This window comes from Polypterus senegalus, chromosome 4 (genome assembly GCF_016835505.1).
Source record: "Polypterus senegalus isolate Bchr_013 chromosome 4, ASM1683550v1, whole genome shotgun sequence".
Lineage (NCBI taxonomy): Eukaryota > Metazoa > Chordata > Cladistia > Polypteriformes > Polypteridae > Polypterus > Polypterus senegalus.
In genome coordinates this window covers 119,115,828-119,137,773 of record NC_053157.1, presented here as the reverse complement: position 1 = coordinate 119,137,773, position 21,946 = coordinate 119,115,828, and the positions used below count along the sequence as shown (strand labels likewise).

At 39.8% G+C, this 21,946-nt stretch overlaps 1 protein-coding gene across 2 annotated transcripts in view; it reads left to right on the top strand.

Annotated features, from left to right (window-relative positions):
- The first annotated feature begins 5,541 nt into the window (after window positions 1–5,541).
- The window catches only part of LOC120527614 (protocadherin Fat 4), a 244,285-nt gene continuing 227,880 nt past the window's right edge, over window positions 5,542–21,946 (top strand). Inside the window, exon 1 of one of the 2 annotated variants that reach the window (XM_039751217.1) lies at window positions 5,542–11,464. In XM_039751217.1, the coding sequence (XP_039607151.1) occupies window positions 6,365–11,464 (5,100 nt within the window). In that variant the 5' untranslated portion in view covers window positions 5,542–6,364. The remainder of the gene's footprint in view (window positions 11,465–21,946) is intronic. The other variant, XM_039751216.1, reaches the window with a different exon arrangement.

The window sequence follows — 21,946 nt, the reverse complement described above, 5'->3', positions numbered from 1 at the left end:
CCTTGGAGAACATGCCTCAGTTCTTCTTTATACTTTGGTCATTTTCTTGCTTCTGTAATCTAGACAGGATTGAAATCATGGCTCTGTGGAGGCCACACCACCTGTTGCAGAACTCATCACTCTTCTTTTTGCTGAAGATGGCTCTTCATGACTTTGGTTGTGTATTAAGGGCTTTATCCTGCAGTAGAAGGAAGTTGGGCAAATCAAAGCTCTCCATGATGGTATTGCTTGAGGGATTCAAATCTGCTTGTGTTTCTCTTTTTTGAGGATTATATTTCTCCTGACCAAATTACCAACTTCATTTGCAGAAATGCAGCTTTAAACCTGCTGGAAACCTCTGCCATGCTTCACTGTTGGACTACTGACATAAATCTATATAGTGAAATGTATTTCTTCTACAGATAAACTCCATCCTGTTTGAGCCATATCCAGCATTTTAAATTTAGTCGGTTTGCTCCAGGCAACACAGTCTCTTGCGTCTGTTTCTGAATGGCTTTTGGGAAGTAACTCTTCTAAGAACATAATTTTTGACAAATGTCCAGACCATAGAGAGGTGTACTTATGTTTCAGTGATTTCTGCAAGTTCATCACTGATAGCAGCATTGAACATCTTCTGATTTCAAAAGGAAGACAGTTTGATGCATCCCTTATCTGCTGCAGTTAATTTCCTTAGCTGACCACTGTTTTTCTGGTCCTCAGCCTTGACTGTTTATTTGTTCCTCTTGGCACATCTTAAAACATCTGCTACAAAATTTCTATTTGGGTGAATACCTTGCTGATGCCGGATGACCAATGTGTGTCTTAATGCTATGCTTACTCTTGCCATTGTGTAAAAATTGATGATATGAATGTTAAGCTGTCAAATGTGCCACATGATTACCTTTTAGTTTAGTTGTCATCAGGGTTAGCTCTTTCCAGGAATCTAGATGATCACCTAGGGCAGGGGTCCTCAATCACGGTCCTGGAGAGCCGCAGTGGCTGCAGGTTTTTGCTCCAACCCAGTTGCTTAATAAAAAGCACTTATTGCTAAAGTAACACTTCTGCTTCACTTTAGTGATTTTGAGCCCTTATTGCTTAATTTTGTCTTAAACAGCTATTTTAATTGCTCCTTATTATCAATAACATGCAAATGACAAGAGAGAGCAGCATTTCTCCATTTAGCTTATTTACATTTACACCTGTGTGTATTTATCTGCACTATTGGGTTTAATTAAATACTTGGAAGAAAAATGAAGAGAAAAAAGTGAAGGACTGAGAATTACTCGTCCATTTTAGCCTTCAAATCATTTGCATGATAGAAAGGGAAAGAAAATCTAGGATATGAGAATGACCTGACATAGCAGAGTTAATTTAATTTCATAGCTTGTTAGTGCTTTATTGGCAAGAATTGCTTTCTAATTAAGCAACCAGGTCAGAACAAAAACCTGCAGCCACTGCGGCTCTCCAGGACTGGGATTGAGGACCCCTGACCTAGGGTGGCAAATGTATTAAGGGAGGATGGCAATTTGTCAATCTACACAAACTCTGCTATACTAACACTCAGTCTAGCTCCTCAATTCCCCACCTCTAGTTTCCTCTGGTCAGTCAGTCAGTCACTTTCTAACCCACTTAGTCCTGAACAGGGTGACCGGGGTCCCCCAAACCCAATCTTCAATTTCATCTACTTTGTCCACACTCACTGAAATAATTTGCTGTGATCTGTTTTGGATCAATGAAAATCTGGTCAGTCTACCCAACCCCCAAGTTACTTTGTAGCAACCGCAAGATAAACGCACGCGATTCCTACACTTCACAACCCAAAGGGAAGTGGATGATAAAAGAAGGTTAAAGCAGCATTACCATATTCGGTCCTCGGCCCCTCTTATCCCCTATGCACGTCCTTATATAACTGGAAAAAAAAATCTTACGCAAAGGAAAGTGGGAATGAAAATATATTAACATTTACTATTTACATTTACGTGCCCGGTGCCTGAGTGCTCATAGTGAATCCCTTTCCCAGACGCCCTCTCCAGCGCCCAAATCCGAATCCCCGGTTCGATGTAGACAATAAACAAAAGAAAATAATAATAATAATAATAAAAAATAATGTTCTCCGAAATGTCAAAAAAGAAAAATGTACTTAATCCACCTATAAGGAAAATAAGTCCTGCAGTTCAGTTCCTTCGGTGGAAACGGCTTCTCCTCGGACTATCACGAAGAAAATGCAAATTCCGAATCTGACTCACCAGACGGGAGCACCCGGAGAACACCAACCTGGCCTCTTCTTGGGGATTCGTCACCGGATTATTTCTTCGGGGTGGCCACCCACAAATAGCAGACGTCCCTGGGTGAAGAAAGATCCAGAATGTTCCTTTAAGCGTGGATAGTCACTCCTTGCCTTCAGCCTTTCCCTTTCTTCTTGATTCTTTTTTTTCCTCCTGCCTTGATCTGCCATTCCCCTTAAATAGGAAAATTTTCCCGCCGAAACATCCTTGCCCCTCTCGGTTGTTATGGCAACCTCACGCCGGCAGCAGGCAGCTGGAATACTTACCGGGCGGGGTCCTCCCAGACTGAAACGTCACCAAAGGTGCCTGAGGGCTATTTACAAGCACCCTTCCAGCCAACCTAATAAAGTGACAAACAGTCCAGGAGGCCAACCCGACTGTCAAGTTATGTAGCTTTGCTACAACTTCCATGTGATTTATATATGACAATTGCCTTCAAGACTGTGTTATTTGGATGTGACATGTTCACCTTCACCTACAGCAGTAAAAATGCTAGAGCTGACACTGTTCCTTTGACACCTGCTTTTGTTTAAATGGATCTATTTGGTTCAATCAACTTTTGATGTTATTGCTTATTAGCACCTATTGTTTAAATTTTATTTAATCAAGCTAAAGACCTAGAAAGTAATCAAGTTAAAAAAGCAGTCTATTATGTAATATGTTACTTTTTGTCAAAATCCCAATTTTTCTTTGTAACGTTTATTTTTTTTTTAGGAAAATGAATGTTTGGAAGTTTGAAATTTGCTGTTTTCTGCTAACACATTAATTCATGTTCAGAATTTTTCTATTGCATTTTTTTTGTTGATATTGTACTATTTTCCTGCTAATGTTGCTCTGTATTTTTTGTTTAATATTAGATGTATGAGCCAAATCTCTTAAATTAATGTTAATGCTAAATTCATATGTTTTTGCTTAGTTTGAATTTGAATAGAATGTAGCTTTCACATAATAGAAGATTCTGTTTTACCAACATAAGCTAAAAAGTTAAAGTGATGTTCTTAATTTTTACCTATACTCCTGTGTGATTACAGAATGCTCTCAAATTGTGGCTAGCCAGAAAGAAACATGACCTAACAGACAGAGAGACATTAAGGGCATAAAGTTTTCTGGCTGTTACATATGTACATTCCTGTTCGTACAATCCTAAGATATGTAATCAAGATATTTTAGCCTTAAGTGTGACACCTTATACAAGAAATGTCCTTTTCTTTGTAATATTGATATTACAGTTGATTTCTTTAATTTTGTGTGAATTGTTTGCTTTGAATTTCACTAAATTAAAACAAGCAGACTTGGACTCTAGAGTCTATTTTGGAAACAAGTTATATTAACTTCAAGAATGCCTTTCTGATAGCTGTATTTTGAAAATTTTGGGAACCCTTGACAAACGCATCATTAACTGTATTTTTTCCAATGCTTGTAAGGTTCCCCTAGTAAAAGTATTTCACAGTGAAAACCATTCAACTTCTCATCCATATTCTGACCTTGAGTGCTCAAGTCATTCTTGGGAGCATCACAAATAAGGTAGCAACCAACTCTGGACTAGCTGGTGGAAATAAAAATAAATGATATATGATTTTTACTTTTCTGGAAATGTACCCTAAAAGCGAGAAACATAACACGGGAAAATCAGACATTCTTAACATCACATGAGTCATTGTCATACAGGAATTAGGATTTGCCTGATCATGGTGGCACGAAGCTGACAGACATTAAAAGTAAGCAAGGGATTTATTAGAAAAGGGCTACACTAAAACAGCTGTTAACTTGGTCATCATTATGTCTGAGAGAGCTGGCTTTTACTGAATTGCTGGGGTGCCTGCCAAAAGGCTACAGAACTACCCTGGGGTGCCAAATGGCCTCCTCTGCACCCCGACCCCCCTGGAGTCTGGAACACAAAACTATGCAAATTACAAACATGCCTACTGTTAGCATAATAACTAAAGGAGTCCAGATTACAAACTGCAGCTGCTATTCAGAAGTTTTGAAATTCAGATGGGTGTCTGTATTAGTGCCTTAATAATGAAAACAGATAAAATTAGTCAGTACTGTATTTGTAAAAGAAAGAGGCTTGTTCCATGGTCGTACATGCAGAGCTCTTTAAAATGTGATGCGCATACACGACGCTAGAGGGCAATGTTTACTCATAAGTTAAACTTTGGCCGTAGCACTACATCTGTCAGACTCAAAAAAAAATAATAAGCTTCAACATTTAAAACAAAACTAAGATTTTATACATCAAGAATATACACTATTTAATGTTTAACTAAACTAGTGAGGTGCATTAGGGTGGCCCGATGCTTAACGTTCCAGGGGATCGAACTGAGTTACTGTCTGCCAGTTTTCATTTTATTGAACATGCATATGAAATTAATTGGAAACTCTAAATTACTGCCTTCAGTTGACTGACTTCCTGCCTTGGGTGCGTTTTTGTTGTGTGTCATCTGCTGTCAGAAAGGGTTCTGGGACAAGATGACAATAGCTAGTTCAAAAAATGGCATTAATTAATGGAAAGGTGACACATATTATTCTGTCATCAGGGTCGACAGGGTCTATCCAGACACTGGAAACAACTCATAAACTTTCAAAGAAAGAAAGTCTTTAATTATGACTTTAAAAAATTGCATGTGCAAAAAAGGCTCTCTATGTAAACCCACATTCATATCTGAACTAGACTGGATTCGTAAATGGATTACACTATAACCTTACGAAACGCCGTTACTTTCTGAAACAAAACTTAGAAAGGCATATAATTAGGGGCTAAATGTGACAGTGGGTAAATAAGAAGGTAAGGTAATATCCGCATAAGTTTTATTTATTTGTTTGTTTGTTTGTTTATTCATTTATTTATTAACAGCTGTAGACACTTCTTGCTGAATACTAACTATACAGGGTCTGACAGTCCATTAATTATTTAAAATACGGGAAGCCACAGTACAGTTTGAGCAGCACAACTGCGTTTCAAATCATTACAAATGTACCGACAGTTTGTCTAATTTTTAATATTATGGTGATCAATTAAGAGTTCATTTTTCTATTCATAAATAAACTGAAGTTCAACGCCCTCGAGTCAGAACATAATACCTGCAGTATCAATTTCTACTCTGAAACAGTTAAGAAGAGAGCCGGACCATATGCATTCCAAGACAAGCCGCCTAATCCACTTTGAGTTATTATTATAAGAGCCTAACGGTCCCGGAGCCAAAGCAATCTCCTCCTCCTCCTCCTCCCTTGCCTGGTAAGTGCCTGCCACTTTTTGTAAAAGACATTTGAATCGCCGACCCACGGAGTGCTGAAGGGGTGCAAAGCGCTCGGGATAAGTAAGAAGGGGCGTGGAGGGGCTGGGATAGCCAATAGTCCTTCTCTTAGGAGGGACTTGTGAACCCGAGAGTTGTCGGACTTCGTCGCTGCAAAGCTGTTAAGGGGAATGACTTAAACTAAGCAGAAAGGTGGCTGACCGATCAAGGACTACAGATACCTCCAGAGTTATTCCGGACAGTCTCAAGTGCGGAGCTGTAGAGTGAAAAAAATGATGTGCTCTTTCTGATGTGCCGTGATTCCTGAAAGAAAGCTGCGTCGCCCGGGACGGCAAAGAGCCACTGCTTCACTGAATATTGATAACAGGAAAAAAGGCGCAATTCACAAGTAAAGAGCAACTTGTCATTTTATTTTTTTAATTAGTACTTTTTTTCTACACGCGACATATTGTAATGACAAGCAAAGCTCGGAAGGGGCACAGCTGGAAAGTTTCTTGACCTCCTCGGAACTGACAAGTAAAGGATTCTTTTGCATCCACAGAACTTATAATTCGAGTTGATAGTTTTCTTTACTTTGCAGATCGGACTGAGAAGCGAGCAGAGAGAGAGACGCCTGCAACTGACAAAAGAGTACCTGCTTAAAACTAACTTCTGCAAGTTAAATTAAAGTACATCGAACATGCAATAAGGAGTTTTGAGACGAAAAGTAACTTAATGACTGGGGAAGAAGGAACACATTTGCACTTTACTGTCAACATCAGAATGGCATCTTTTTGGATTTAAATATTTAATGTTTTACGACGATTGCGCTTTCTCCGGTAAGAGTGGACAGCCTCTAAGACAATGGCGCTTTTTGGACACGGATTTTATTTGCTTCTGTTCCTTTTGCGCACTCATTGGCAGGACGCAGCTGGCAGCCAGGTGGGTCAGGAGTTTCGGGTTCTGGAGGAACAGCCCGTGGGCACCTATGTGGGTACAATACCAACAAAGCCGACTTTTACCTATCGTTTTAGCGAGAATCATAAACTGTTCGCGATCAACGGGACCACGGGTGTGATTTATAGCACAACCGTGATAGACCGGGAGAGTTTGCCAAGTGACGTGATTAATGTGGTGGTGCTGTCCAGTCAGCCGACATACCCAACTGAAGTGAGGATTTTAGTGGTGGACATTAACGACAACGCGCCTGTCTTCCCCGATCCGTCCATCGTGGTGTCCTTTAAAGAGGACGCAAGCAGCGGAAGACAGGTGATTTTAGACACAGCGACGGATGCAGACATCGGAAGTAACGGCGTGGACCACACCACTTACCGGATAGTGCAGGGTAACGAGTTGGGCAAATTCCGTTTGGATATTACCGTTAACCCCAGCGGAGAAGGGGCATTCCTGCACTTGGTGTCCACTGGAGGCCTGGATAGAGAAATCACGCCATTCTATCAGTTGCTGGTCGAAGTGGAGGACAGAGGCACCCCAAAGAAGGTCGGCTACTTGCAGGTGAACGTAACGATTCAGGACGTTAACGACAATCCTCCGGTGTTCGAACACGAGAACTATGAGAGCAGCGTTCCCGAGGACTCAGAGGTGGGTGCTAGCGTGCTACGGGTGGCGGCGCTCGACAGGGACGAGGGTGCCAACGCTGACATCCGCTACTCGCTGGACCCTGAGGGCACGCCGTTTCAAATTGACCCGATTGTGGGAATCGTCAGCATCAGGGAGCCTCTGGACTTTGAAGTCAAAAGGTTATACTCGTTGACTATTCACGCTGTAGACGGCGGAGTACCCGCCCTCTCAGGTAGGTCAGAGGCGACAGTGCGGCTTGTGGACGTCAATGACAATGAGCCAGTGATCAAGTTCAGATACTTCCCCGCCACGTCCAAGTTCGCCTCCGTTGACGAGAATGCGCAGATTGGCACTGTTGTCGCCCTGCTGACTGTCTCGGATGCCGATTCCTCGGCCGCTAACGGGAATATTTCTGTTTCGATCTTGGGTGGAAACGAACAGAGGCACTTTGACGTGCATTCCTCCCCCGTCCCGCACTTAAGTTTGATTAAAGTGGCCAGTGTGCTGGACAGAGAGCGCATTTCCTCTTACAACCTCACTGTCTCCGTGTCGGATAACGGCCAGCCGGTGTCTAGATCCTCTTTAGCCAGTTTAGTGATTTTTGTGAATGACATTAACGATCACCCGCCGGTCTTCCAAGAAAGCATATACAGGGTTAACATCAGCGAGGATTTGCCCAAAGGCAGCTACATTAAGGGGGTGTCGGCCACAGATGGGGATTCAGGGCAAAACGCCAACCTGCGCTACTCCATAGTGTCAGGAAATATTTTAGGCTGGTTTGCCATCAGCGAGAACAGCGGCTTGGTCACCAGCGCCGCCTTGCTAGATAGAGAGGTCGCCTCGGACATTGTTCTCAACATCAGTGCCAAAGACCAAGGGGTGCAGCCTAAAATCTCCTATACTAAGCTCCTGGTGAGCATCACTGATGTAAATGACCAAGTGCCTACTTTTACGCAAAGCTTCTATCACTTCTCCATCCCGGAGAACTCACTGCCGGGAACGGAAATAACGGTGCTGTCAGCTACCGATAACGACAAAGGTGCCAACGGAACGGTGCGTTTCGCTTTTGATTCAGAGACGCCCGTTACTTTTAAGGATCTTTTCCGTCTGGATCCAGTTTCTGGGAGATTAAGCACAGCAATCGTTTTAGACAGGGAGGAGAAAGAAACTTATCAACTGTTTATCCAGGCCGCGGACGGTGGCTCTCCGCCGCTTTCGTCGGTGGCTAAAGTTAATGTCACATTAAAAGATATAAATGATAACAGCCCAGTTTTTTACCCGGTGCAGTATTTCGCAAACATTAAAGAAAACGAACCCCCAGGCTCCTATGTTACCAGTGTTTCAGCCACAGACCCAGATCTGGGCAAGAATGGGACTGTCAGATATTTCATCACTGCAGGGGACACCTCTGCCTTCCAAATAAACAGCATTACAGGTGTCATCTCTTCAAGAATTTCACTAGACAGGGAACAAAAGACAGCTTACCAACTACTGGTTACTGCAGCGGACAGTGGGAATCTGCGCTCCCAAACTCCAGCACTTGTCACAGTCACTGTCATTGACACACAAGACAACCCACCTGCCTTCACCCAGAGCTCTTACAGCTTTGTTATTTTTGAAAATGTCGACTTTGGAACGACTGTTGGCACTGTGTCTGCCTCCACACCTGACCTGAACACCAATATTACCTATCTGATCACATCTGGAGACCAAAGGGGCTTGTTTGCAATAGACATTTCCAGTGGCCAAATTAGCACAGTTGGGGTTATAGACAGAGAGGAGCAGGCATTTTATCAACTGAAAGTCATAGCAAAAGGTGGGGAGGTGACAGGAGAAACTTTGGTGAACATCACTGTCAAGGACTTGAATGACAATGCACCATGCTTCCCTCATGCTGTTGAGCATGTCAGCGCAGTTGAAAGCTGGAGGGCGGGTCACACCATTCTGCAAGTGAAAGCTGCTGATCCCGACGAGGGCACAAATGGGCTTATTATCTATAGCCTCAGAGAAAACCCAAATGGCTTATTTCATATCAGTGAAAAACATGGACAGATCTCTCTGACTGGTCCACTCGAAGTCAGCTTTGGATCCTATAACCTTGAGGTTCTGGCCTCTGATATGGGTGTCCCCCAACTTACATCCAACTTGAATGTGACTGTCCATGTGTATGATGTAAACGACCACCCCCCAGTGTTTGACCACTTGTCTTATGAAGTTACTATTCTGGAATCTGAACCAGTGAACACTCAGTTTTTTAAAGTACATGCCACAGACAAAGACTCAGGTTTGAATGGGGAGGTAACCTATTCTATTATGGGTGGAAATAAAGAAGATTCTTTTGGCATTTTCCCTGATGGTCAGCTGTATATCAAGGCAGATTTAGATAGAGAGATGCAGGAGAGGTATAGCTTGCTCGTGGTGGCATCAGACCAAGCAGTAGAGGCACTTACTGCAGCAGTGAATGTAACTGTAATTTTGGAGGATGTGAATGACAACCGACCCCTGTTCAACAGCACCAATTATGTTTTTTATGTCAAAGAAGAGCAAGCTGCTGGCTCATATGTTGGTCATGTGTTTGCGGAAGACAAGGATTTTGGACCTAATGGCCTTGTAAGATATGCTTTTGACAGCCTACAGCAACACTTTGAACTGAACAGCCTATCTGGAGTGTTAACCAGCACACAACAGTTGGACAGAGAGGTGTTAATGCGACAGAGGGGAGCGGCTGTTTTCAGCTTTACAGTTGTATCGTCAGACCAAGGAGAACCCAGACCATTGAAAGATCATGCCAAAGTACAAGTGTACATACAAGATATTAATGACAATTCACCCAAATTTACAAAAGATATTTATAAAGCTAGCATTTCAGAATCCGCACTAAACATGACACAAGTGTTAAGAGTTTCAGCCTCAGATGTTGATGAAGGCAAAAATGGTCTGCTCTGCTACTATATCAGCAGTGGCAATGAAGAAAAAAAGTTTGCAATCGACAGTAGCACAGGGCAGGTGACACTGATCAGCCGGCTTGACCACGAAGCTACGGCTTCTTATAGTCTGACCATATTGGCCACCGATTCTGGACATGTACCTCTTTCATCATCTTGTACGCTCAGCATCACAGTGTTAGATGAAAATGACAACCCACCTTCATTCCCAAAATCCACCTTGATTGTGGATGTCCTGGAAAACATGAGAATTGGGGAGCTGGTGGCATCTGTTACAGCCACTGACTCTGACTCGGGTGACAATGCGGAAATAATTTACATGATCACTGCTACTAACAACCATGGGACATTCAGTATCAGCCCAAACACGGGGAGCATATTTCTTGTTAGGAAACTGGATTATGAAACACAGTCCCTTTATACCCTGAACATAACTGCTATGGACAAAGGGAGGCCTCCAAAGTCATCTTCGGTGTCATTAATTATACAAGTCAGAGACTTTAATGACAACCCACCTAGTTTCCCTCCTGATGACATTTTCAAATCCATTATAGAAAATATTCCAATTGGTACTTCAGTAATGTCGGTCACTGCCCATGACACGGATGCAGATATAAATGGTGAGCTGGAATATTCAATAATTCTGCAGACTCCAAGGGGAAATCACTTTGTCATTGACCCCATGACTGGGACAATATTTACTCATTCAGAAATTGACAGAGAATTTTCAAATCTGTTTGAGTTAACTATCAAAGCCACCGATCAGGCTGTTCCAGTGGAATTTAGGCGCTCTGCTTTCAAGAATGTAACTATCTGGGTGACAGATGTTAATGATAATGGTCCAGTATTCATCTCCCAGAATGCTCTGATTGCAGAGCCGAGTGTTGTCATTGGCTCGATCCTCACTACAATTGTGGCTTTTGACCCAGATGAGGGTGCCAATGGTGAAGTGGAGTATGAGCTGGTTGGCGGAAACTCTGATACGTTTAGCATGGATCGCTATAGTGGAGACATCAGAGTGGCCTCTCCTCTGGTTCCTTCCAAACTTCTGTACAGCCTTATTGTTTCTGCTGCTGACCTGGGAGCAGAGAGGAGAACTTCTAGCACAGAGCTGACCATCATTCTGCAGGGATCTGAAGGGCCTGTGTTTTCACAACCTAAATACATTACTATAATTAGGGAAGGGGAACCAGTCGGGACCAATGTCATATCACTGGATGCATCTAGTCCCAGAGGTTTGGAGGCATTAGTGGAATTTTACATTGTGTCGGTACGCTGCAATGGAAAAACTGTTGGCAGGCTGTTCACCATAGGGCGACATACTGGCATCATTCAGACAGCTGCAGTCTTAGACCGGGAGAGGGGCTCCAACTTGTACCTTGTGGATGTTTATGCAATAGAGACAGATTCCAGTCTGCCTCGGACACAAAGGGCTGAGGTAAGAGGATGTTACTTTTCATATTTTAAAATATTGCACAGCTGTATGTATCTGTTAAAAAAATAAAGTGAAAAGTACCCTGATTATGATCAACATGCAAAAAGGTGGCACTGACCTGAGAATTCTTGCTTGATTGAGGACAGTTTCTTAGCCAGCTGGGGGACATGCTTGTGTTTGCAGTCTGATAAAGAGATAGGGCCCAATGAAAAGAGAAACTGAACTGGCTTTTAATGCAGCAGCTGTCACTTCAAACAAAACATCTGTTTCAGTAGGGATGCCACTTTTTGATTCTCTCCTTCACATTCATCGTGAAGGAGACACAACAGCAATAGACATCTGTTGACTGTAGGACCTGAAAATGCATGATTTGATCACGTACAGGCCTGCACCACAAACCTAAGGCCCACTTTTTTGTCAGCAAGTAATCTCTCCCTTTGGTTTTTTCTAAATGATTTTGATTTTCTGATTGGCAGCAAGGGTAGGTTTTTATGTATTATCACTTCTCACATTTAAGTTTTTGAAATGTTTTGAATTCTGAATGAATTTCTTAGTTTTCTTATATATATGTATATGTACGTATAGGCCTATATAAATATATTATGTAAGTGAATAAAGATATTTATGGATGTACACTATACAGCAAATGTTACACCTGGATGTATCTTTAAAATAGACAAACACATACACACACACCCATATATAGATGAAATTGCAATATTTATAACCATTTGTCTGAATCACATAATTTCCTATCTATCTATCTATCTATCTATCTATCTATCTATCTATCTATCTATCTATCTATCTATCTATCTATCTATCTATCTATCTATCTATCTATTTATCTATCTATCTATCTATCTATTGTGGTATAGTGGTATTAATGTCCCATTTAGTCTTGGTACATCTCTTATGCCTAAGCATGCCAAAAGTGGTTGTGTGCCCACATCCTCCTCTTTTTTGAACTGGACAAATTAAGGAAGAAAATGTATGTATTTACTAGTCATCTGGGACAGAGCCTATTCCAGCAGCAATAGACACAATGCAGGAATTAATCATGAATGGGTGTAGATCCAATACTGAACACAGTCACATACATTTATCCTAGATCAATTTAGAGTCATTAACAAACCTAACACCTATATCTTTGTGATATGGGGAGCAAATGGAGAGAACAATCTAACAAATCAATACAAACATTGACCAGGCTGGAAATTTAATCCAGTTTCCTTGAATGCTCCTTACCTCCTCCTCTTCCTAGAACTGTGAAACAGTGTATATCATTCCATCCATTTTTAGAACCCACAATCAACTGGACATACTATTTGCATACAGTTTTTGAACTCAGGACTCTTAAGCTGTAAGATGGCAGAGGTAACAATATGCTGCCATTCTGCCCTTTATAAGCATACAATATATATACAGTTTATAATATAGATACATTGATAGTCAAACACATATAAACATAAAATGGCAAAAGTCTGTGTATATACAGTATATATTTATAGTTTTTAATTAATGTTTTTAATTTCCATGTTTAAATATAAATATTTTGTGTCTCATTAATTTGGTTTTGCAAAACTGATACAATTATATGTGAGTTGAATAAATGGATTAGGGCACTCATGTACACCATAAGGATTCAATATTCTAAAGGAGTCAGTGACTTGAACCTGAATGGAAATAAGATCTCAAAACTGCCATGCCTCTGGTTCTCTCAGTGTTCATACCTTGTGGCATTGTACCACGCTGAATCAGAATGGCTTGCAGGTGTAAAATTAGGTCTGACTCTTGATGGAGCAGATTGATGCAAATTCCTGAATTAATGCAGTAGCTCCTGTAAACAGTTAGCAGAATCATCTATAAAATTAAATTAAAGTGCCCTCAATTAAGTTGGTTATCAGGGTTGTTTCCTCAGGTTTGGGCCATAGGGAATTAAGGAATGGCATTCATGGAACCTTTCTAAAGAAAACTATTGTTTTTTTGCCTTGACATATTTTTATTCTGTAACACAAGATGTCTATTCCCTATAAATTCAATGATGCACCTCCTCAAGCCTCTTTTTTTTAATTTGCCTTTGGGGATAAAAAGCAAGTCCTCTGAACTTGCACACTGAAATCCTAAACCCAGTTTGGGTGGCTGAGCACCAACCGCTCCTTAAATCAAAAACAAATGTGTTGCTATATATGCATTTAGGAAATTTCAGTTAGAAGCTAAAATTTCATGTTATTATAGGTTTGATGTTTTCAGTTTACGAATGCATTTTTTTAGCTCAAGCAAAAATGATTTTACTGTGCTGCTCTTAAAAAAAAATAAAGCAGAAATCTGTCTTGCATTATCACTTGCAAACTAGTTGTCAATCTTAGCATAAGCATGGAGGTTTTTAAGGGTACAAGTGTAATTAGATGCTTTGGCAGCTATTTTTTTGCAATCAGGGACTTCTTGGAATGTTACTTAAAAAAACAGTTTGTTAGAAATGAAAATGTTGGAAATCAATGCTGTGCTCATCTTCTGTCCGATATGATTTGCAAGGCCATCTGGCTGTGTAAATATGGAATAAGTAAATATAACAGCTGGTGCTTTAAAAATTATGTATGTTTTATTTTTATAGGGTAAAGTGATTCTGCAATAGTTGGTCATTCTATACACGTGACTTATTTATTTATTTAGGTAGCACAGTTCATTTTCTTATTGATGTTGTTGACAGCCCCAAACTTACAGTAGTTTCAACATGGTGATATATATAAAGAAACAGATCCTTTTACAGCTTTTTGTTCTTTTTGTGGTCCTTGTGCTGTTGTTAAAAGGAGATGATGAAAAAAATTTGCCTGTTCACGTTACTCCACTTGCTTTACTAAACATGTAAACTTTACCAGTGAAATAAATACACAGTCACTTCTAACACTGAATATTTCATTCAGTTATAACTTGAAAACAAATGAAGACTGTAAATTTAATGCAAATGACAACAAGGAAATTATCGCTACAAAAATCCATCCATCCATTATCCAACCCGCTATATCCTAACACTGGGTCACAGGGGGTCTGCTGGAGCCAATCCTAGGCAACACAGGAAACAAACCACAGGCAGGGTGCACACACACACATACACAATTTAGAATCACCAATGCACCTAACCTGCATGTCTTTGGGAGGAAACAGGACACAGGGAGAACATGCAAACTCCACACAGGGAGGACCCGGGAAGCGAACCCAGGTTTTCAAACCGTGCTACAAAAATACATATCTTAATTAAAGAACAGAGACTATTTCACATAATTAGAGTTATGAATAAAGAAGTAAAGTGTGCATTCTATACAAAAATCACCTTCATTTATATTCATTCATTTGTCAGAATTGCTTATAAAAGGGTCATTTAGCATTAAAATATTTTTCTTCAGGCGGCACGGTGGCGCAGTGGTAGTGCTGCTGCCTCGCAGCTAGGAGTCCCAGTTCGCTTCTTGGGTCCTACCTGCGTGGAGTTTGCATGTTCTCCCTGTGTCTGCGTGGGTTTCCTCTCATGGTCCAAAGACATGCAGGCTAGGTGGATTGGCAATTCTAAATTGGCCCTAGTTTGTGTGTGTCCTGCGGTGGGTTGGCACCCTGGCTGGGATTGGCTCCAGCAGACCCCCGTGACCCTGTGTTTGGATTCAGCGGGTTGGACGATGGATGGATGTTTTTCTTCACAGAAAGAGTCATTGATACTTCAATGCAATGGTAGATAGTCCTCCATTGAGCGCATTTCATATCTCAAATTAATTATATTTTACACAGGGAATAGGGATTTGTGAACTGTTTTATGCCTGTTTTTTGACAAAATTGTGGTTTGAAGTTAATAAATAACAAAAAACCCCACAAGTTTCTGTCTTAGGGAGGGAGTTCAATTTAACCCATTTTTTAATACTGGGTTACCATGTTGGATATAGACCAGGGACCAACCTCAGGTGAGGCACCAGTACATTGTGCTAGATGTTGGTAGGACATGCAAGTAAGAATTTCAGGGAACTCTGTATTCAAGTAAGTGCTAATACTACTACTACTACTACTACTACTACTACTACTACTACTACTACTACTACTACTACTACTACTACTACTACTCAAACACACACATCCACACTTACTCATACTGAGGCAGTCTATGCAGACACAAAGTTAACAGGCAAACTCCATAGAGACAGTGACCAGAATGAGATTTAATCTCAAGACTGTAGAGCTGTGTGGCAGAAGCAGTAACCACCATCATTTAAATCAGCTTGTATTAGTACTGAGTAGCAACAAGCTAGTTCTAAATTGCTCAGATATTTTCAAAACATTGAGGATATCAGTTCTGTGAAAAAGTCTGATTTGAATGTGTGCTTCAATTTAAATGTTTAATGTTAAAATATTCTCGGTTTTTCATAAACATTTGACACTTTTCACCCTCTGATAATGGATCATAGAGAGCTAGACTTATAGCAAAGGATCCAATATTAAAAATAACATCATATGCGTAATCACTGACCTTGATATAGTCCAAAACAATACCCCACATGTTTATATTCTGGGTGTGGTTCTTAGAGGACTAGGACCACTGATAAAAATCAAATCAAATGTTAAAAATATGTTCAAATTCATGCTTAGTAACCTTGAAGTAGTATAAAATGGCATTCCACACGCCTATTTTACAGATCTCCATTGTTTGTAACTTTTACACTCACATCCCAGTAAGGGGTGAACCCTGGGGTCGGTTGGTGTGACATGCACATCATCTTCAAGTCCTTCTAATAATTTTTGCTGAAGAAACCTATTAGTTTACTCTTTATTACACAGGTATAATTTTCTAAACAAAATATGGTCCAAAATGGCCTAAAAAGTAGCGATTTTCTGGTCTATAGTGCCAAAAATAGGAAGGAACCCCAAAAAGCTCAATGTCTTGCATAATTAGACATCAGGATGAGTTGAATGGTATATTATATCGGTGTATGGGTTCTCATACCAGTAAGACAGAAGGCTCCAATGAGATAAAATACTGAAGTGATTTCAAAGTGTACATAAGTAATTTTTGTGAAAATAATATCATTCCATGAAATTCTGAAACCCAATGCAATTTTGGGTTGGTGGGTTGGGTTAGAACCCATCCATTACTGTGCCCAAGTAAGGAGCCAGGACAGACCATTGTAAAGCCTACTCTAGGACACAGCCATGCTAATAAGGGACTAAATTAGAATTGCCAATTGTGTCTTTGAAGATATGAGTAGAAAAGCTAATATATAACAAAAAAAAAATCTATGTTTTTGTCTTAGGGAGGGAGTTCAATGTATCCTTCTGGCCATAACTTTTTTAATTTGATTAGTCTATTGCAGGGTGATGAGAAATATGATCCTTTTCTGGCTGCAAGAACCAACTATATACAGTTGTGCCACTAATGAGCCTGAGACACACAATTTTTTTGGATTTTGGAGAAAATTGGAATACCCTGAGAAATGTCAAATAGACAAAGAGAGAGCACATAAAATGCGCACTGACAGCGATCAAGCTTTGAATCCAATCTGCAGGAGGTGTGAGACAGGCATTATGTTGCACCACTTCACTTGTTGAATAACACTTTTCTCAAAAGGTAGAATCAGACCACTTTAAACATTCAGGAAAGTAGTAGTAGAAATACAAATTACAACACCCTATCTAATTATCTGTGGAATAAAGTTTAATAAACTAATGCTTTTTGAGGCCATAATGTATTGAAAGATAAGAACAACTGGCAACATAAATGGGGAAAACAAAAATTCAGTTTAATCAGAAAAATTAGCCAGTGGGTTCACATGATCTGGGGTAAATTATAAAATTAATTTACAGTGTGATCCTTTGGCTGAGGCTCAGGACTGTATAGCTGATCTTATATTCTCTAGTGCCCGGTTGTAGAAATGTGGATCAGCAATTATTTACTACTAAACACATAAAGGTATCATCATCCACAATAATAAAAAAAGTATTTGTGTGTTTTACATTCAACATTAAAACTCATCTAGGAATGTAGGATGAATAAATAAAAAGAACATTGTAGCCATTCATGGCTCAATGCATGGCCTCCAGGACTATGAAAAACAGCATTTTGCAGGCGGATGCCTGTTCTTGCCAGCCGAAATGACAACCTCATGTTATTCTCTCTAAAATTACTGTGCAACCTACCCTAAAAAACAATAAAAAAAATTCTCTGCATCTATGCATTTTCTGTTTCAAGCTCAAACCAAAATGATTAGGTTGTCTTCTATTGTTTGTAAAAGAGAAAAGAAAACGTAATTAGGCTTTGTTTTGTTCTGGGCACTTGAACAACAATTTGTAACTGTAGTTTGTGCTCGAATGTTGCTTTGTTATTTTAAGATAGCAAATCATCCAGACTTTTATGTGACGCTTGCAGTATCAGTGGTCACAATCTTCAACATCCTTGAAGCCTTCTGAGGGTGTTGTATGAGGAAATTAGTTATGAAAGGCCTTTGTAGCTTTGCAGCTTACAATTCTTGTGTTCCGAGCCCTGAAACAGTTGCTTTCTTCCTGAATTGATGACTTACTCTTTGATTGGTTAACATAGTCCTTTGTTATAACGATTTTCCAACCATTTCCTGCCAGTTTATGTAGCAGAGCAGTCCTCTTTTATGAGTTGTTTCTGTGTATTTTGTACTGTAATGTCAGGATAATGGCCATATTTTTTGTGTGTTTGCATTTCCTTCTGTGTGTGTGTGTTTGTGTGTGTTTAAGCGCCAATGCACCTCCTAGGGTCATTTCATCAGCATCATGGAAGTTGGACTGATTTGCTGGCCCATTGCCATCCAGAGGTAATGACAGATTTAAGACAACATTTAACTGCTTCAGTGACAAAGACAGAAGGAAGCAGCAATGAATTTCTTCTTTGCAGAGGCGGCATTTTTAGTAGGGAACCTCTGCATTCCTGCCAGAATACTTGAACTAAACTGAAGGGAATGCAGATGGCCTGTGCTGATAAAGGTGCCCTATTATTCTTTTATAATAAATACAGGCTGAGCACATGGTTTGTTCTCTTTCCCTGTAATTTCATCCAAGTCCTGCTGCAAGAGATTTTGTCAAAATAAAATTAGAGGAAGATCATTCAGTTCTTTTTCTGTAACTCCTTATTGCACTCTGGGACATGAAGGTCTGTGTTAGCAGAACTTCCCCCAGAGACATCAATCTATCCGGATCTAGTAAGGACAAGGTATATGGTGATGTTGTTTTGTTATAATTGTATATTCAAATAACTATTTTTATTATTTTAGTTTATGACTTTGTTCAAGACAGTTTATCTGGTCAGGATACATTAAAGCTGTTTATAAGTAGATTAAGTGACTTTCTCAGGGTCACTCAGAGTGAGCTGGAGGCAGAATTGAAACAGAACTCTTACACTTTAAAATCCTATGTAGCATATTACTTAGAAATGAATAATAATTTATTGGTGACTGTCTTACACATGTTTTGCTATAACGGCCAGTGCTTTTCTATGTTAATTCAGGAGTTGGTTCATACCTTGTGTGACACATTAATAATTAAGCTTGAACTACTGTATGGGCCACTGTGAGCTTCACGTTTTATGTAGGGAAGTAGGAAGAATCTTCTGGCCTCTGTATCTCAGCCCTACTCTAGGCTGGAGTAGAAGAGGCTTGTGAGAGAAGGCAGAATGTCTGGATTCAGCTAATGTGTAAAACAAAATACAATAAATAAATAATGGATGGAGCAACTAACTGTTTAAACAGAAGAGATATTTGACAAAAGGATTGCTTATGGAGTATCACTCAGGTCTTATAACAATACTGACAAAAGAATAAGTTAAGCCAGGTTTACTTCATTCACCTATGAACTCAGGCATGAGTACACTTATAATTCAACTAGGTCGTGAAAAGCACAAAAACCTAAGGAAAACCAAAAAATGCAATAGATCTCTCTATTATATAAAAAAAAACCTGGGACGAGACGAGACTTTTTATCCGGGGATGAGACGTGACTTTTTCTTGCAAGTCCCATGAGAAAAGTAGTGTTTCTTCCCAATGAAGAGGCGTATCCGCGAGAATTAAAAGATTTGTTGTTTGGTGAAAGTGAAATCCACATACGCAAGCGGCAGAGATGCGAAGTGGCTGGTGTGTAGCGCAGGCCTGTGAGTTGGTGAGTGAAGCAAGCAGAAGGCAAAGCCCCCTAGTGCTCCTAAAGAAAAGAAAGTGCAAACATAGAACTGATCACGAAAAGCAGAAGTGAAAATGATCACCACAAAGACAATATGGTTTACCCATATGTGAAAATGCTACCATGTCTTCAGGGGTCTTTTTATCGAGAAACGTTGCTTTCATGGTGTCACTTGCTGGTAGACAGTGTTGTGGACAACACAATAGGTAACCGCATCCACTGTGACATAATGATGTAATGATTTTGTTGGATCCTGGTAAGTATTGAAAGATTGCTAGACTGACAAATCAAAATTTAAACCCAAAACAGTAACTGTTAAAATTCACAAAATAGAACTAAATATGTTCAACTAGCTGTAGAGCCTGGCATGGGGTAAGTGAATTAAGTAAGGAAAAACTTGTACATATTCTATGTTCTGTCAGCAAGGGTCAAAACCGAAAGTACGTGCAAGAAAAGAGTACAAAGATAAAGTTTGAAAATTTCTGAGATTTGTTATCCACAGATCAGATAAGGATTTGCACCCATAGCTGTCCTTTTTTCCTGTCACGTCGATTAATCATGGATCCTGACCTCAGAGGCCATGCCCCTTGCAATGCTGGGAGAAGACCTAATGATGGAAAAAACACTGGTGGCCTTTGAGGACCCTTCCCCTTGGGATTAATAAAGTATCTATCTATCTATCTATCTATCTATCTATCTATCTATCTATCTATCTATCTATCTATCTATCTATCTATCTATCTATCTATCTATCTATCTATCTATCTATCTATCTATCTAAAGCATGACATGCAGAAAGGAGTTCAGTAGAAAGGTGAAGTCAATGAAGTTTGTTCAAGCACCCCTGCAGTGTTTCTCTATCTGCTACTCCAAGAGGTAGAGAAGAAACTTTCATCAGCACACATCATCAGCATCGGTACATGTTTAGACACACTTAATCCTGCAAACATCTCCAGCAGAACACCTGATTGCCAGTCATCGGTGGCATAGCTCCAGTCTGGAGGATGATTGTGTCATTAGTTGTGGGGCAGTCTTTCATTATTGCAGTCCCATTCTCCCTTCTAAATTAGGACTTTACCCCTCAGAAGATGACTGGAAAAAATGCTTCTCTAAACACAATGCCCTCGATACTTACATCTCTTTACACCAGACTCTCAGAAACAGGCTAAGGAAGAAACAAATACAGGCTCTTTTATTTGTCCAGATTGTTATTGAACATACAGACCATAATGATACAAAGTGTTCTTAAGTTAGTATAAAAAAAATAAATTCTGAAACTAAAATTGCCTGTAGACTGTACTACCAATTGTTTTAAGTATGCAATCAGTGTTCTGCCTTTTTCCCTCCTACTCACAGATTAAAGATGATAACTTGCACTTTTCTCTTTTTATTGACCTTATATAATTAATTTTTTAAAGCTAACAGCTGAAATGTTTTAGTAAGCGTCTGTGAGCTCTTTTTTAATTAACTGACAATCAGATGCTGATCTTATTACCAGTATTTTATCAATTTTTCAAAAGTTTCATACACTTATTTAGACCTTGATACTTTTTATTATAGTAAGGGTACCCATGAAATACTTCACTTTGACTTTGATGAAATGGATGGCTTTTAGTGCCATATTTTATTTCACAATATTATTACATTTCTTGTCCTTGGGATTCTGTAAATGAAAAGTGAAAATCCAAGAGGCTGCATATTAGTTTATTGCCAACTCCAAACTGGCCCTTTATGCGGATGTGTGAAGTCTGCTCTGCCCAGTGTGTGTAATAACGTGCTCTTCCTTGTGCTACTAGGATAGATACCTGCTCCCCATTGTCTTAATTTGGATACATTGGTTAGAAAATGGATGAATGCTCTAAAATGTTTGCTAATGGTTAGATTTCCCCAACTTTGGAAGGATATTTAAAGCAAGAATTGCATATGTAGAGACTGATAATGTCCTACCAGGAAACACCTTTTTTTGATGGACCTTGTGAGAGACCCACGATGACCAGACTATTAATGAGCATTTTGAACATACCATCTACATGTGGTGGCCCCTTTTATTTTCTGTTTGGAACAGAATCTCCAGACTCTCAGCCCACATTTTATTTTTGACATGTGCCTGTAGGGATCCCTGTGGACCTGCAGTGAAAAAAGTGGGTTTAGAAAATAAATGAGCAGATCACCTATTAATAAAATGTACCATGTTTCATATTGAACATTCCTGCAGATAGCATAACGTACATGTAGAATGGGCAATAGTTATTATACAGATTTCTCCAGGGATTTGTATTTAAATTTTGTGGGGTTATGAAAAAATTAATGGGCCAT